The 16,581-nt window shown below is 43.9% G+C and overlaps 1 protein-coding gene across 1 annotated transcript in view; it reads right to left on the reverse strand.

Annotated features, from left to right (window-relative positions):
• The window catches only part of ISM1 (isthmin 1), a 90,854-nt gene extending 74,480 nt beyond the window's left edge, over window positions 1-16,374 (reverse strand). The window contains exon 1 of the mRNA XM_027118171.1: window positions 16,127-16,374. Coding sequence (XP_026973972.1) covers window positions 16,127-16,258 — 132 coding nt within the window. The 5' untranslated portion in view covers window positions 16,259-16,374. The remainder of the gene's footprint in view (window positions 1-16,126) is intronic.
• Window positions 16,375-16,581: the final 207 nt, after the last annotated feature.

Here is a 16,581-nt window from a genome sequence, read left to right on the forward strand (position 1 = left end):
GCCCTCTTTGTTTCCTGGTGCGCGAGGAGAGGGGTTTAAGAGCGCTGCTTAAAGGAACTCCAGAGACGGGCGCGAGCCGCGGCTAAAAGCGCGAACCCCAGAGACGGGCGTCAGCCGCGGCTAAAAGCACGGACCCCAGAGACGGGCGGGAGACGCTAAGGCTGCTGCTGCCACCACCAAGGGGCCTGTGTGCGAGCACAGGTCACTCTCCATACCTCCCTGCTGGGGAGCCTGTGCAGCCCGCCACTGCCAGGTTCCCGGGATCCAGGGACAACTTCCCGGGAGAACGCACGTCGGGCCTCAGGCTGGTGCAATGTCACGCCGGCCTCTGCCACCGCAGGCTCGCCCCGCACACCGTACCCCTCCCTCCCCCCGGCCTGAGTGCGCCAGAGCCCCCGAATCAGCGGCTCCTTTAACCCCGTCCTGTCTGAGCAAAAAACAGACGCCCTCCAGTGACCTACACGCAGAGGCAGGGCCAAATCCAAAGCTGAGCCCCTGTGAGCTGTGAGAACAAAGAAGAGAAAGGGAAATCTCTCCCAGCAGCCTCAGAAGCAGCGGATTAAAGCTCCACAATCAACTTGATGTACCCTGCATCTGTGGAATACATGAATAGACAACCAATCATCCCAAATTGAGGAGGCGGACTTCGAGAGCGAGATCTATGATTTTTTCCCCTTTTCCTCTTTTTGTGAATGTGTATGTGTATACTTCTGTGTGAGATCTTGTCTGTATAGCTTTGCTTCCACCATTTGTCCTAGGGTTCTATCCGTCCATTGTTTTTTTTTTTAAATTTTTTTCTTAATAATTAATTTTAATAACTTTATTATACTTTACGTTCTTTTTCCTTCCTTCCTTCCTTCCTTCCTTCCTTCCTTCCTCCCTTCCTCCCTTCCCTCCTTTAGACAACGAATCATCCCAAATTGAGGAGGTGGACTTTGAGAGCAAGATTTATAGTTTTTTCCCCTTTACCTCTTTTTGTGAGGGTGTATGTGTATGCTTCTGTGTAAGATTTTGTCTGTATAGCTTTGCTTCCACCATTTGTCCTAAGGTTCTATCCGTCCCTTTTTTTTTTTCTAAATAATTATTTTTTAATTCAATAACTTTATTTTATTTTACTGTATCTTCTTTCTTTCTGTCTTTTTTCCTTCCTTCCCTCCTTCCTTCCTTCCTTCCTCCCTCCCTCCCTCCTTTCTTTCCTTCTTTTCTTCTTTCTTTCTTTCTTCCTTCCTTCCCTCCTTTCTTTCTTTCTTCCTACTTCTACTAATTCTCTCTACTTTTTCTCCCTTTTATTCTGAGCCGTGTGAATGAAAGGCTCTTGGTGCTCCAGCCAGGAGTCAGGGCTCTGCCTCTGAGGTGGGAAAGCCAACTTCAGGACACTGGTCAACAAGAGACGTCCCAGCTCCACATAATATCAAACGGGGAAAATCTCCCAGAGACTTCCATCTTAACACGAGCACCCAGCTTCACTCAACGACCAGCAAGCTACAGTGCTGGATAGCCTATGCCAAACAACTAGCAAAACAGGAACACAACCCCACCCATTAGCAGAGAGGCTGCCTAAAATCATAATAAGTCCACAGACACCCCAAAACACACCACCAGACATGGACCTGCCCACTAGAGAGACAAGATCCAGCCTCATCCACCACAACACAGGCACTAGTCCCCTCCACCAGGAAGCCTACACAACCCACTGAACCAACCTTAGCCACTGGAGACAGACACCAAAAACAATGGGAACTAGGAACCTGAAGCCTGCAAAAAGGAGACCCCAAACACAGTAAGATAAGCAAAATGAGAAGACAGAAAAAACCACAGCAGATGAAGGAGCAAGATAAAAATGCACCAGACCAAACAAATGAAGAGGAAATAGGCAGTCTACCTGAAAAAGAATTCAGAATAATGATAGTAAAGATGATCCAAAATCTTGGAAATAGAATGGACAAAATGCAAGAGACATTTAACAAGGACCTAGAAGAAATAAAGATGAAACAAGCAATGATGAACAACACAATAAATGAAATTAAAAATACTCTAGATGGGATCAATAGCAGAATAACTGAGGCAGAGAACGGATAAGTGACCTGGAAGATAAAATAGTGGAAATAACTACTGCAGAGCAGAATAAAGAAAAAAGAATGAAAAGAACTGAGGACAGTCTCAGAGACCTCTGGGACAACATTAAATGCACCAACATTCGAATTATAGGGGTTCCAGAAGAAGAAGAGAAAAAGAAAGGGACTGAGAAAATATTTGAAGAGATTACAGTTGAAAACTTCCCTAATATGGGAAAGGAAATAGTTAATCAAGGCCAGGAAGCACAGAGAGTCCCATACAGGATAAATCCAAGGAGAAATACGCCAAGACACATATTAATCAAACTGTCAAAAATTAAATACAAAGAAAGCATATTAAAAGCAGCAAGGGAAAAACAACAAATAACACACAAGGGAATCCCCATAAGGTTAACAGCTGATCTTTCAGCAGAAACTCTGCAAGCCAGAAGGGAATGGCAGGACATACTGAAAGTGATGAAGGAGAAAAACCTGCAACCAAGATTACTCTACCCAGCAAGGATCTCATTCAGATTTGATGGAGAAATTTAAAGCTTTACAGACAAGCAAAAGCTGAGAGAGTTCAGCACCACCAAACCAGCTTTACAACAAATGCTAAAGGAACTTCTCTAGACAAGAAACACAAGAGAAGGAAAAGACCTATAATAATGAACCCAAAACAATTTAGAAAATGGGAATAGGAACATACATATCGATAATTACCTTAAATGTAAATGGATTAAATGCTCCCACCAAAAGACACAGATTGGCTGAATGGATACAAAAACAAGACCCATATATATGCTGTCTACAAGACACCCACTTCAGACCTAGAGACACATACAGACCGAAAGTGAGGGGATGGAAAAAGATATTCCATGCAAATGGAAACCAAAAGAAAGCTGGAGTAGCAATTCTCATATCAGACAAAATAGACTTTAAAATAAAGACTATTAGAAGAGACAAAGAAGGACACTGCATAATGATCAAGGGATCGATCCAAGAAGAAGATATTACAATTGTAAATATTTATGCACCCAACATAGGAGCACCTCAATACATAAGGCAAAAACGAACAGCCATAAAAGGGGAAATCGACAGTAACACATTCATAGTAGGGGACTTTAACACCCCACTTTCACCAATGGACAGATCATCCAAAATGAAAGTAAATAAGGAAACACAAGCTTTAAATGATACATTAAACAAGATGGACTTAATTGATATTTATAGGACATTCCATCCAAAAACAACAGAATACACATTTTTCTCTAGTGCTCATGGAACATTCTCCAGGATAGATCATAACTTGGGTCACAAATCAAGCCTTGGTAAATTTAAGAAAATTGAAATTGTATCAAGTATCTTTTCCGACCACAACGCCATGAGACTAGATATCAATTACAGGAAAAGATCTGTAAAAAATACAAACACATGGAGGCTAAACAATACACTACTTAATAACGAAGTGATCACTGAAGAAATCAAAGAGAAAATCAAAAAATACCTAGAAACAAATGACAATGGAGACACAATGACCCAAAACCTATGGATGCAGCAAAAGCAGTTCTAAGAGGGAAGTTTATAGCAATACAAGCTCACCTTAAGAAGCAGGAAACATCTCGAATAAACAACCTAACCTTGCACCTCAAGCAATTAGAGAAAGAAGAACAAAAAAACCCCAAAGTTAGCAGAAGGAAAGAATTCATAAAAATCAGATCAGAAATAAATGAAAAAGAAATGAAGGAAACAATAGCAAAGATCAATAAAACTAAAAGATGGTTCTTTGAGAAGATAAACAAAATAGATAAACCATTAGCCAGACTCATCGAGAAAAAAAGGGAGAAGACTCAAATCAATAGAATTAGAAATGAAAAAGGAGAAGTAACAACTGACACTGCAGAAATAAAAAAGATCATGAGAGAATACTACAAGCAACTCTATGCCAATAAAATGGACAATCTGGAAGAAATGGACAAATTCTTAGAAATGCACAACCTGCCAAGACTGAATCAGGAAGAAATAGAAAATATGAACAGATCAATCACAAGCACTGAAATTGAAACTGTGACTAAAAATCCTCCAACAAACAAAAGCCCAGGACCAGTTGGCTTCACAGGTGAATTCTATCAAACATTTAGAGAAGAGCTAACACCTATCCTTCTCAAACTCTTCCAAAATATAGCAGAGGGAGGAACACTCCCAAATTCCTTCTACGAGGCCACCATCACCTTGATACCAAAACCAGACAAGGATGTCACAAAGAAAAACTACAGGCCAATATCACTGATGAACATAGATGCAAAAGTCCTCAACAAAATACTAGCAAACAGAATCCAACAGCACATTAAAAGGATCATACACCATGATCAAGTGGGATTTATTCCAGGAGTGCAAGGATTCTTCAATATACGCAAATCTATCAATGTGATAAACCATATTAACAACTTGAAGGAGAAAAACCATATGATCATCTCAATAGATGCAGAGAAAGCTTTTAACAAAATTCAACACCCATTTATGATAAAAACCCTGCAGAAAGTAGGCATAGAGGGAACTTTCCTCAACATAATAAAGGCCATATATGACAAGCCCACAGCCAACATCATCCTCAATGGTGAAAAACTGAAAGCATTTCCACTAAGATCAGGAACAAGACAAGGCTGCCCACTCTCACCACTCTTATTCCACATAGTTTTGGAAGTTTTAGCCACAGCAATCAGAGAAGAAAAGGAAATAAAAGGAATCCAAATCGGAAAAGAAGAAGTAAAGCTGTCACTGTTTGCAGATGACATGATACTATACGTAGAGAATCCTAAAGATGCTACCAGAAAACTACTAGAGCTAATCAATGAATTTGGTAAAGTAGCAGGATACAAAATTAATGCACAGAAATCTCTGGCATTCCTGTATACTAATGATGAAAAATTTGAAAATGAAGTCAAGAAAACACTCCCATTTACCATTGCAACAAAAAGAATAAAATATCTAGGAATAAACCTACCTAAGGAGACAAAAGACCTGTGTGCAGAAAATTATAAGACACTGATGAAAGAAATTAAAGATGATACAAATAGATGGAGAGATATACCATGTTCTTGGATTGGAAGAATCAACATTGTGAAAATGACTCTACTACCCAAAGCAACCTATAGATTCAATGCAATCCCTATCAAACTACCACTGGCATTTTTCACAGAACTAGAACGAAAAATTTTCACAATTTGTATGGAAACACAAAAGACCCCGAATAGCCAAAGCAATCTTGAGAACGAAAAACGGAGCTGGAGGAATCAGGCTCCCTGACTTCAGACTATACTACAAAGCTACAGTAACAAGACAGTATGGTACTGGCACAAAAACAGAAAGACAGAACAATGGAACAGGATACAAAGCCCAGAGATAAACCCACGCACATATGGACACCTTATCTTTGATAAAGGTGGCAGGAATGTACAGTGGAGAAAGGACAGCCTCTTCAATAAGTGGTGCTGGGAAAACTGGACAGGTACACATAAAAGTATGAGATTAGATCACTCCCTAACACCATACACAAAAATAAGCTCAAAATGGATTAAAGACCTAAATGTAAGGCCAGAAACTATCAAACTCTTAGAGGAAAACATAGGCAGAACACTCTATGACATAAATCACAGCAAGATCCTTTTTGACCCACTTCCTAGAGAAATGGAAATAAAAACAAAAATACACAAATGGGACCTAATGAAACTTAAAAGCTTTTGCACAGCAAAGGAAACCATAAACAAGACCAAAAGACAACCCTCAGAATGGGAGAAAGTATTTGCAAATGAAGCAACTGACAAAGGATTAATTTTCAAAATTTACAAGCAGCTCATGCAGCTCAATAACAAAAAAACAAACAACTCAATCCAAAAATGGGAAGAAGACCTAAATGGACAATTCTCCAAAGAAGATATACAGACTGCCAACAAACACATGAAAGAATGCTCAACATCATTAATCATTAGAGAAATGCAAATCAAAACTACAATGAGATATCATCTCACACCAGTCAGAATGGCCATCATCAAAAAATCTAGAAACAATAAATGCTGGAGAGGGTGTGGAGAAAAGGGAACACTCTTGCACTGCTGGTGGGAATGTGAATTGGTTCAGCCACTATGGAGAACAGTATGGAGGTTCCTTAAAAAACTAAAAATAGAACTACCATATGACCCAGCAATCCCACTACTGGGCATATACCCTGAGTAAATCAAAATTCAAAAAGAGTCATGTACCAAAATATTCATTGCAGCTCTATTTACAATAGCCCCGAGATGGAAACAACCTAAGTGCCCATCATCGGATGAATGGATAAAGAAGATGTGGCACATATATACAATGGAATATTACTCAGCCATAAAAAGAAACGAAATTGAGCTATTTGTAATGAGGTGGATAGACCTAGAGTCTGTCATACAGAGTGAAGTAAGTCAGAAAGAGAAAGACAAATACCATATGCTAACACATATGTATGGAATTTAAGAAAAAAAATGTCATGAAGAACCTAGGAGTAAGACAGGAATAAAGACACAGACCTGCTAGAGAATGGACTTGAGGATATGGGGAGGGGGAAGGGTGAGCTGTGACAGGGCGAGAGAGAGGCATGGACATATATACACTAACAAACGTAAAGTAGATAGCTAGTGGGAAGCAGCCGCATGGCACAGGGATATCGGCTGGGTGCTTTGTGACCGCCTAGAGGGGTGGGATAGGGAGGGTGGGGGGGAGGGAGACGCAAGAGGGAAGAGATATGGGAACATATGTATATGTATAACTGATTCACTTTGTTATAAAGCAGAAACTAACACACCATTGTAAAGCAATTATACCCCAATAAAGATGTTAAAAAAAAAAGAATAAAATTACAAAAAGTGACATTAGCAACCATTCTAGAAGAAGCACACAGCCTCTGTAGAAATACAAGTAAATTCGCTCTTTTTCCTTAAAGGAGCATTCAAGTGCATTTTGTTCATTTTTACAGTAATGAAAGAGAGTGCCCTTCAGTCAATTTTCAGGACCTGGTACAAATTATTATATTTTCTCCCTTTAAATGTCAAGGGCAAAATGTGGAGGGCTCCCCCGCCACCCAGAGCCAAGCGCCTGGGCCAGCAGTGGGAGCTGAAGGATCCCCTGTGCTCAGAAAACAGGGGCGCCCCGCGAGGCCCCGGGTCCGGGAGGCCCCGGGTCCGCGAGGCCCCGAATGAGTCCGTGAGGCCCTGGCCTAGTGCGCGCAGGACCTCGTGCCCAGAGGTTCCGACGCCCCACGAACCGTCCCACACCCCGATGCCAACGGTCGCCTCAGCGCCGTAAGCTTCGCGTCTACAGACTTCGGGGCCGCCCAGAAGCCAAAGCCCGTCGAAGGTCCGACCCCGCTGACCCGCGAGCATGGGCAGCTACTTGAGCATGTACCTGGGCACGGCCAAGGCCATGTAGCCAGCCCACGCCCGGAAGCGCTGGTCCCCATGGTTCCCATGGACCGGGCCCGCCCGCAGCACCTGCCTCCCGATGGGCCGGGACGGGTGCCAAATCCTGTGCTACCGCCGCCGCCACCAGGATCATGGGCTCTGGTTCCCCAGCAGGCAGCCGCTCCCCGCCGCCCTGCGCAGCTGGAAGTACTACCCGGTCCGCGGGTCCTCGGTGCCCCAAGGCTGGAGGCGCCTTCCCAGCGGGCCGCCCCTCCGCACCTCCTCGGGGCTGGGGTTTTCCGGCCATGTAGCAACGGTTTCACGATGAGGTCCCAGTGGAACGCCCGCCTCTTCTGCCACACGCAGAGCCTGGTGGACATCCATACCGCCCCCGTTGAAAGCCTAAGCAGCTTGTCCACGTGTCCGCCCAGCCAGGAGTCCCCGGACCCCTGTGCCAAGGAGACCGCGCTGAGGGCCCTCAGCCGATGCGAGGAAGGACAAAGGCGGCTCGACGGGCCTCTCAGGTCTGAGAGCCCCGAGCCCAGGCTGTCGGCCTTCCGGCCCGTGATGAGGAATGGAGTGGTCCCTGTCTTTGTGCCCAGGCCGGGGCCTCTGAGAAGAAGCATCTGCCCCGGGTGCAAGCGCCTCCGAGAAGAGGACACTGAGCCCTGGCCTGAGCCTTGCCTGTCTGCCGCCCACCCTGCTGTGAGGCCCCCCACCCCCCACCCGCCCAGGGCACAGTCACATAGCCTCGCTGGAGAGATGGGGGCGGATCAGCACTCCTGGGCCTAGGCCTCCTGCAGCCTGACGTCCCCCTTGAGTCCTGAGAGCCAAGGCCACCTCCTCCTGACACTCAAACCCACATTTCTTTTACCCAGCTGACTCCTGCCCTACCCCTGCCTGAGTCATTGGCACAGACCGCCAGGCCAGCTCCCTCCACTCCAGCCAGGAGCTGCCAAGCCCCAGAGCCACCTCTCTTAGCTGCAGAGCCCACCCCGAGGAAGCACTGCTGACGTCCAGGCCTGCACTCCCTCCTGCCCACCCACCCTTGCTGCCTTTGCCCCTGAGAAGACCCTTTTCGGAGGACCCTTCTCAGGAAGGCGTGTTTCTCCCCTATTGCCCACTTCATACGGTTTAAAGGTTGTTCTTATTTTAAATAATACTAAAATAGCTTTGTTATCCTAAAAAAATAAAAAAGTTTCTGTTCAAGAATACATGTTTTTTAATACTTAAAAAAAAAAAGAAAAAAAAAAGAAAAAGAATGTTAATGACAGGGCATTTGCCCTATTAAAAAATACCGTGAAGCTACATGAAATAAAAGTGTGGTGTTTGTACATGAATAGAAAAATGAAGGTAAAGAAATAGACTAACATATATGTGAAAATTTGTTTAACATGTGATAAAACTGATATTTTGTACCAACAAATATAGAATGGAGTATTTACCAAATATGATAGAAGTGGCTACTCACTTGGACAAAAAACAAAGTTATATCTTTATCTTAAACCTAAAACCCACTAATAACTTCAAAGTAGATTGTAGTTCTAAACAACAACAACAACAAAAACACTATAAAACTGTTAGAACAAAATATATTTAAAGATTTTGACAATCCTTATTTGAGTAACCCTTTCTCAAGTAAGGCAAGAAAACAAAAAGTCATAATGGAAATGATTCAGATTTGATTATATTTAGAGTGGAAAGTTTGTGCATGGCCAAAAGTAGCATAAACAATGTTAAAAAATGAGTGAAAGATTGGTTCAACATTTGCAAAGTATATGAGATAAAAGGTCAATATGGTAGCTATTTCGCAAAGACAGCCACAATGACTCCTCCCATCACTGAATACACACTCTTTTGCAATGTTATTTTGCTGGTCCTCTCATCAAGAGGAGTCTATTTCTGGTCCCCTAGAACGTGAGATGACCAAGTGGTATGTTTGGCCAGTAGAATATGGCTGAAGTTGTCCAAGTTCATCAAGAGACCTTGCAATTTCTGATTTACTCTCTTGCTGCTCTGAGTCCACCACGTAAAGACATGTGGAATAACTTCCTTGAGGATGAAGAGAGAGCATAGGTGACAGCCAGCACCAACCATCAAACATATGAGTGAGGCCCTTTTATTTTATTTTTTTAACATCTTTATTGGAGTATAATTGCTTTACAATGGTGTGTTAGTTTCTGCTTTATAACAAAGTGAATCAGCTATACATATACATATATCCCCATATCTCCTTCCTCTTGCATCTCCCGCTCCCCTCCCTATCCCACCCCTCTAGGTGGTCACAAAGCACTGAGCTGATCTCCCTGTGTTATGTGGCTGCTTCCCACTAGCTATCTATTTTACATTTGGTAGTGTATATATGTCCATGCCACTCTCACTTTGTCCCAGCTTACCCTTCCCCCTCCCCTTGTCCTCAAGTGCATTCTCTACGTCTGTGTCTTTATTCCTGTCCTGCCCCTAGGTTTGTCAGAACCATTTTTTTTTTTAGATCCATATATATGTGTTAGCATAAGGTATTTGTTTTTCTGACTTACTTCACTCTGTAGGACAGACTCTAGGTCCATCCACTTTACTACAAATAACTCAAGTTCATTCCTTTTTATGGCTGAGTAATATTCCATTGTATATATGTGCCACATCTTCTTTATCCATTCATCTGTCGATGGACACTTAGGTTGCTTCCATGTCCTGGCTATTGTAAACAGTGCTGCAATGAACATTGTGGTACATATCTCTTTTTGAGTTATGGATTTCTCAGAGTATATGCCCAGTAGTGGGTTTGCTGGGTCATATGGTAGTTCTATTTTTAGTTTTTTAAGGAACCTCCATCCTGTTCTCCATAGTGGCTGCGTCAATTTACATTCCCACAAACAGTGCATGAGGATTCCGTTTTCTCCACACCCTCTCTAGCATTTATTGTTTGTAGATTTTTTGATGATGGCCATTCTGACTGGTGTGAGATGATATCTCATTGTAGTTTTGATTTGCATTTCTCTAATGATTAATGATGTTGAGCATTCTTTCATGTGTTTGTTGGCAGTCTGTATGTCTTCTTTGGAGAAATGTCTATTTAGGTCTTCTTCCCATTTTTGGATTGGGTTGTTTGTTTTTTTTGATATTGAGCTGCATGAGCTGCTTGTAAATTTTGGAAATTAATCCTTTGTCAGTAGCTTCATTTGCAAATACTTTCTCCCATTCTGAGGATTGTCTTTTCGTCTTGTTTACAGTTTCCTTTGCTGTGCAAAAGCTTTTAAGTTTCATTAGGTCCCATTTGTGTATTTTTGTTTTTATTTCCATTTGTCTAGGAGGTGGGTCAAAAAGGATCTTGCTGTGATTTATGTCATAGAGTGTTCTGCCTATGTTTTCCTCTAAGAGTTTTATAGTGTCTGGAGTGAGGTCCTTTTAGACCATCTAGCCCACGTCAAGCCAACAGAAAGCTATAGCCACATGAATAATCCTAAGCAAGATCAGCAGAAGAACCACCCAGCTGAGCCCAGGGTAAATGCTAACACACAAAGTCATGAGCAAATAAAATGTGATTGTTTTAAGCCACTGTGCTTTGGGATGGTTTGTTATATAGCAATAGCTAAGTGGGACAGTTATTCATAATTTATAAAGAATACCTGAGATAAAAGCAGACAGCCTGCCTGGAAAATGGGCAAGGCAAGTCATGAAATGAGAAACACAATGGCTGTTGACTTGTATCAGAGCTGGAGGCATCTTTTTGATGAACTGGAACAAGAATTCCTGCCTCCCTGGGTCTGAATCCTGGCCCTGCCAACCTTGGTTGTGTGGCCGTGGGCAAGTTACTCAAATCTCTCCAGGTCTCAATTTCATCATCTGTGAAATGGGTATATAAATACTATCTATCTCATAGGGTCATTGTAAGGAAACTCAGTAGCATTAAGTACAAATAAATGTTGCTTTTGCTTTTACTGTTATTAATATAGCTCAGATCAACTTGTGAGTCTGAAGCAGTGAGTACAAGATGCTGAGCAGTTTTGTTGAAGGCAAGTAGAGGGATGAAGGAGGAATGTACTGATAAAGATGGTAGTTAGGAATTAGAGAACAAAGACATTTAGTTACATTTCAGAGTTTGGTCTGCTTTAATGTTATTGTAAAAATGATCAATGTGATGATTTCTAACACTTCCTTAAATCTCATTGTTTTAATGAGTTCTAGCTTTACTATGTAAAATCTGTAGAAATTCATGCTTCTGAATCTGAGATTTAGTAGAGAGACACTCATTTGAATTTCAAGTAAAAGGGATACTATTATTATCATTATTCTTATCATTGCCTGTGGTTCTATATTTTGGGATATTCTGTCTTCCAGACTGCTTTTTTAATATATATATATTTGTTTTCTTACTATTATCAATTAAAGACATATGAACTAAGCTGAGTATCTGATCAACATGACACCAGAGGAGATAAGATTTCATTCAAAAGTGAAAAAAGTTGATTTTTCTGTGCATTTTTATACAGCTGTTGCTGACCACTGTAAAATTTCTTATTAGATGTTTTAAAATACTGAAAACAGTACAAAGACTAACATCATTATTTATTATTTTTATGAGCCACATAACCACTAGAAATAGTGTGTTCAAAGCATTTTACTACCACCTCAACAGTGTACCTAAGAGTACAGAGACAGTCACTTACAGAGTCAAAAAACATATCTCCTACTATGTTGAAACTACCAAAAAAATCATGTTAGATCATGTTTATATATGTGTGTTTATGTATGTATATATAATTTAGATAGATAGATATGCTCATATTTGACACAATAAGACTGTCAAGATGTGTTTGAAAATGTAAATTGTTAGGGACTTCCCTGGTGGTGCAGTGGTTAGAATCCGCCTGCCAACACAGGGGACACGGGTTTGAGGACTGGTCCGGGAAGATCCCATATGCCACCCAGCAACTAAGCCCGGGCGCCACAACTACTGAGGCTGCGTTCTCGAGCCTGCGAGCCACAACTACTAAAGTCCGCTCACCTAGAGCTCGTGCACCACAACAAGAGAAGCCGCCGCAAATGAGAAGCCCCCGCTCGCCGCAACTAGAGAAAGCCCGAGTACAGCAACAAAGACCCAATACAGCCAAAAATAAAAATAAATAAATAAACCCCCAAAACCTAAGCCCTGGAAAAAAAAAAAAGAAAGAAAGAAAATGTAAATTCTTAAAAGACTTTTTCTCTTTTGTAGCCAGCAGGATGACTTGCTCAAGAACTTGGAATACAAATATTCTTCAAAGATTTTTAAACTTATAAAATAACAACAACAAATTAAGCAGCTTCTGGCTCTGCAGCTGTGGGCAAGTTACCCAACCTCAGTTTTTTCATTTGAAACAGGGATAACGATAATGCCTAATTCACGAGATTTTTGTGAGGATTTAAAAAGAAAATATATGAAAAGTGCTAAGAACAGTGTCTGACACATAAAAGGCACTTGACAAATCTTAGCTACTATTGTTATTCTTACTGTTGGGTGCCCTTGATATGCCAGATCTCTAATAAAGGTGCATTCTCTTTTTATTTATTTATTTATTTATTATTTATTTTTGGCTGTGTTGGGTCTTTGTTGCTGCGCACAGGCTTTCTCTAGTTGTGGCAAGCGGGGGTTACTCCTGGTTGTGGTGCGCAGGCTTCTCATTGCAGTGGCCTCTCCTGTTGTAGAGCACAGGCTCTAGGTGTCCAGGCTTCAGTAGTGTGGCATGCAGGCTCAGCAGTTGTGGCTTGCGGGCTCCAGAGCGCAAGCTCAGTAGTTGTGGCACACGGGCTTAGTTGCTCCGCGGCATGTGGGATCCTCCCGTACCAGGGCTCGAACCTGTATCCCCTGCATTGGCAGGCGGATCTTTAACCACTGAGCCACCAGGGAAGTCCCGGTGCATTCTCTTTTAAATGTTCCCAAATATACTACAATTTGGGAAAAGAAAGCTACCATTGTGTATTTCTGACTCCAACCTCATATTTCAGAATATTTTAAACAGAGATAACAACACAAATAATGTAATATAAGGATTGATGAACTTTCGGTTACAAAGAATGATTTTAGCAGCTTAAGATAACCCAGAGGCAGCAAACTTAAGTTTAAACGTAGTTAGTTAAGATAGGTTATGACTTCCCTGGTGGCGCAGTGGTTAAGAATCCACCTGCCAATGCAGGGGACACGGGTTCAATCCCTGGTCCGGGAAAATCCCACATGTCGCGGAGCAACTAAGCCCGGGTGCCACAACTACTGAGCCTGTGCTCTCGAGCCCGTGGGCCACAACTACTGAGCCTGAGCACCACAACTACTGAAGCCCATGCGCCTAGAGCCCATGCTCCACAAGAGAAGCCACCACAATGAGCAGCCTGCGCACCACAACAAAGACCCAATGAAGCGGAAAAAAAAAAAAAAAAGATAGGTTAAACATGACCGGTAAACAGAAAGAATACGGCATCCACAATTTTGTTTTGAAATACACTTGCTACTAGCTAATTCACATCCTGGGCCCTGAGAACGATAAACTAATAAATGTCTTTTGCAGACCTCCTCACTTGAAGGAATATATTCTCTCCATTTGAATCATAATACCTTTGGAGCGTCAGAGGGCCAAAGAAATAACTTCAGTCAGGAAGAATATAAAACTTTTATAATAACAAATTACAAAAGAGAGTAAAATTATGAACTAAACTGTTAAACTCATCATTCTGCCTGAATAAGTTCATTGAGTGGACAGAATAACCAAACACGATTACAAAACAAGCTGAAAGCTGATGGATTAGCAGCTACTTGGGACCCAAGATACTCCTAGGAGCGTTACTCTTTCTAAATCCCCCATTTCTTCTGCCCTCTTGGGATAGTTCTTCAGCCACACGCTCTTTTGAGAATTTAATCCACTTCCCCTTTGCTGTTGCCACTTCCACCAGCTGCTTCTCTCATCACCTTACCAGTCAAACAGAAAAGGCCAAGCCTAGGTTATTCTAATGATAGCAAACACCTCATAAAGGAATCTGCCGAATTTACTTTTCCATAGAACATCATTTTTACAGCTTTTCATGAGTCCACGAGAAAAGAAAGCATCATGTATAAAATGTGACTTCCGGAAATCTCGAAGATATTAGGAATTGTTCTTACAGTGTTAGAGTGTGTCGGTGTACCACCATCTACAGAATGGGGTGTCTTCAATTTCCCCAAAGGAATCCCGTCAGGCTGTCACTGTACCTGTTTGCCCACAGGAGAAGAGAAGAGGGCCTCATAAAGTTAGGACATTTTCGGAAATGTTCCCAATTTAAAAGAACTTTAGGCTCTGGGGTGCATACTTTTTCATTCCTGGTTTTGCATTTGTGTGTAAGGATCACCTTGCTTTAGTCTATATAACATCCTGGCAGAGAGAAAACATGGTGTAACTAATCAAGAGTTTGGAATGTGTAAACCTTGCAAGTTTCTTAACCTCTGTACCTCAGTTTTTGCATCTATCAGGGGAGGATATTAACAGCATAGTACATCATTAAATCGGTTAAGTTCTGTAAAGCACTTAAAACTAGCACATGGTAAGCACTGTGGAAGTGTTTAAGTGAATTCCTTCTCTCTACAACAGTACGGTTTTCAGGCAACAAATTACATAAAGATGTGAGAAATGAACTAATAGGGGCAATGGTCTTAAAGCCCTTTGGGAACAATGAATAATGCTTATCTAGACATAAAGAGTTTTAGAGGGGCTTGTTTGAGGAGGAGATTTTAGGAGAGAATTCCCGCTGCTTCCTGGGAAAATCCCTGCTGACTTCTACCCATGCCCCAAGTTGACAGTTGTCACACGTCTGACAGAGCCAAGGAAAGGCGCTTCTTCCCAAGACAACGGCAGGAAATCCCTACCTGGACAATCCTTTATTTGGAAACCAGAGAATTCCTCTTGTGTCTGACGCCCACTACCCGCTCCCAAGTTGCGACCCCCTCCCCTGCCTTGGAGCTGCACAGACCATCAGAATTCCATTCCTAAGGAGACCTTCAACAGGGGCAGAACGCTGGAAGAAGTCTTTGCTGTAAGTTTAAAAGCCCCAGGTAACGCCGGGCCAAAGTACAACCGGTGGCTTGACTCCACGCCCTCCGCCTGGCTGGGGAGGTATAAGGGAGGCATGGGGACCACGTGGGCGAACAGGGGATGTCTGGCCATTCTCTTCGGGGAAATTATTTGCTGACCTTTGCGTAGCTTTGTGAGGGGGCAGATTCACTGGGGTTCTTCCTCCCAAACCCAGTTTGGGGATTTATCCTAAAGTCTCCTTCCGCTCCCCCCTCCTCCCAGAGTAACGTTACTCAGTCTCTAAAGGGTAACCAAAGAGTGGCAGCACCCCAAAGCAAACACAGACATACTCCACACTTCCTCCGCCCATCTCAAGCTAGCACCCTCAGGTACCTGGTGACAGACGACCTGGAGGAGCGTGCCTGCCAGACCTCCAAAGCGGTCCAGCCTCCAGGCACGTACCCCACTCCGCCTCAGCCGGAGATCTGTGGCCCCGGCAAAACTGCTGCCAAAACAGATGCTCTTCGGTGGGGCGGGGACCCGCCTCCTCGCTACCATCAGGTGCTAGCTAGGTCAGCTCCCCGCCACCCGGCTCCCCGCTGCCACGCGCGCCCCTCTCCGGCAGCGCACTCACCTGCAGCTGCGTCCGGCTGGCGTTGGCCGCGGTCGGCCCGTCGGCGGCTCCCGAACCGCGCAGCACCGTGATGTGCAGCGTGAGCAGCAGCAGCCCCAGCAGCAGCAGCAGCTCGGCCGCCAGGCGTACCATCCTCCTGAGGCGCGCGGCTTTAGGACCCGGCGCGGCGGGCGGCGGCGGCGGGGGAGGAGGAGTCGGAGCCCGGGAGCCCGGCGGCGCGGCTCCCGCCTCGGCCCCCGCCGGGGCCCCGCTCCCCGAGCCCGCGGGGCTGGCCCTGGGCGCGCCGGGGCGCGCCGGGCCGGGGGAGCAGGAGCCGCCGCCGCCGCCGCCGCACCACGGCGGAGCCACGGCGGGGCCGGGGGCGTCCAAGCTGGCTGCGGAGCAAACCCCGGCGCTCCCCGGCGGCGGCGGCGGGGACGACGGGCCGCCAGGGGCCCGGGCCGGGCTGGGGACCA

This window comes from Aethalodelphis obliquidens, unplaced genomic scaffold, assembly GCF_003676395.1.
Source record: "Aethalodelphis obliquidens isolate GAN/ISIS:26980383/991018 unplaced genomic scaffold, ASM367639v1 scaffold18, whole genome shotgun sequence".
Classification (NCBI taxonomy): domain Eukaryota; kingdom Metazoa; phylum Chordata; class Mammalia; order Artiodactyla; family Delphinidae; genus Aethalodelphis; species Aethalodelphis obliquidens.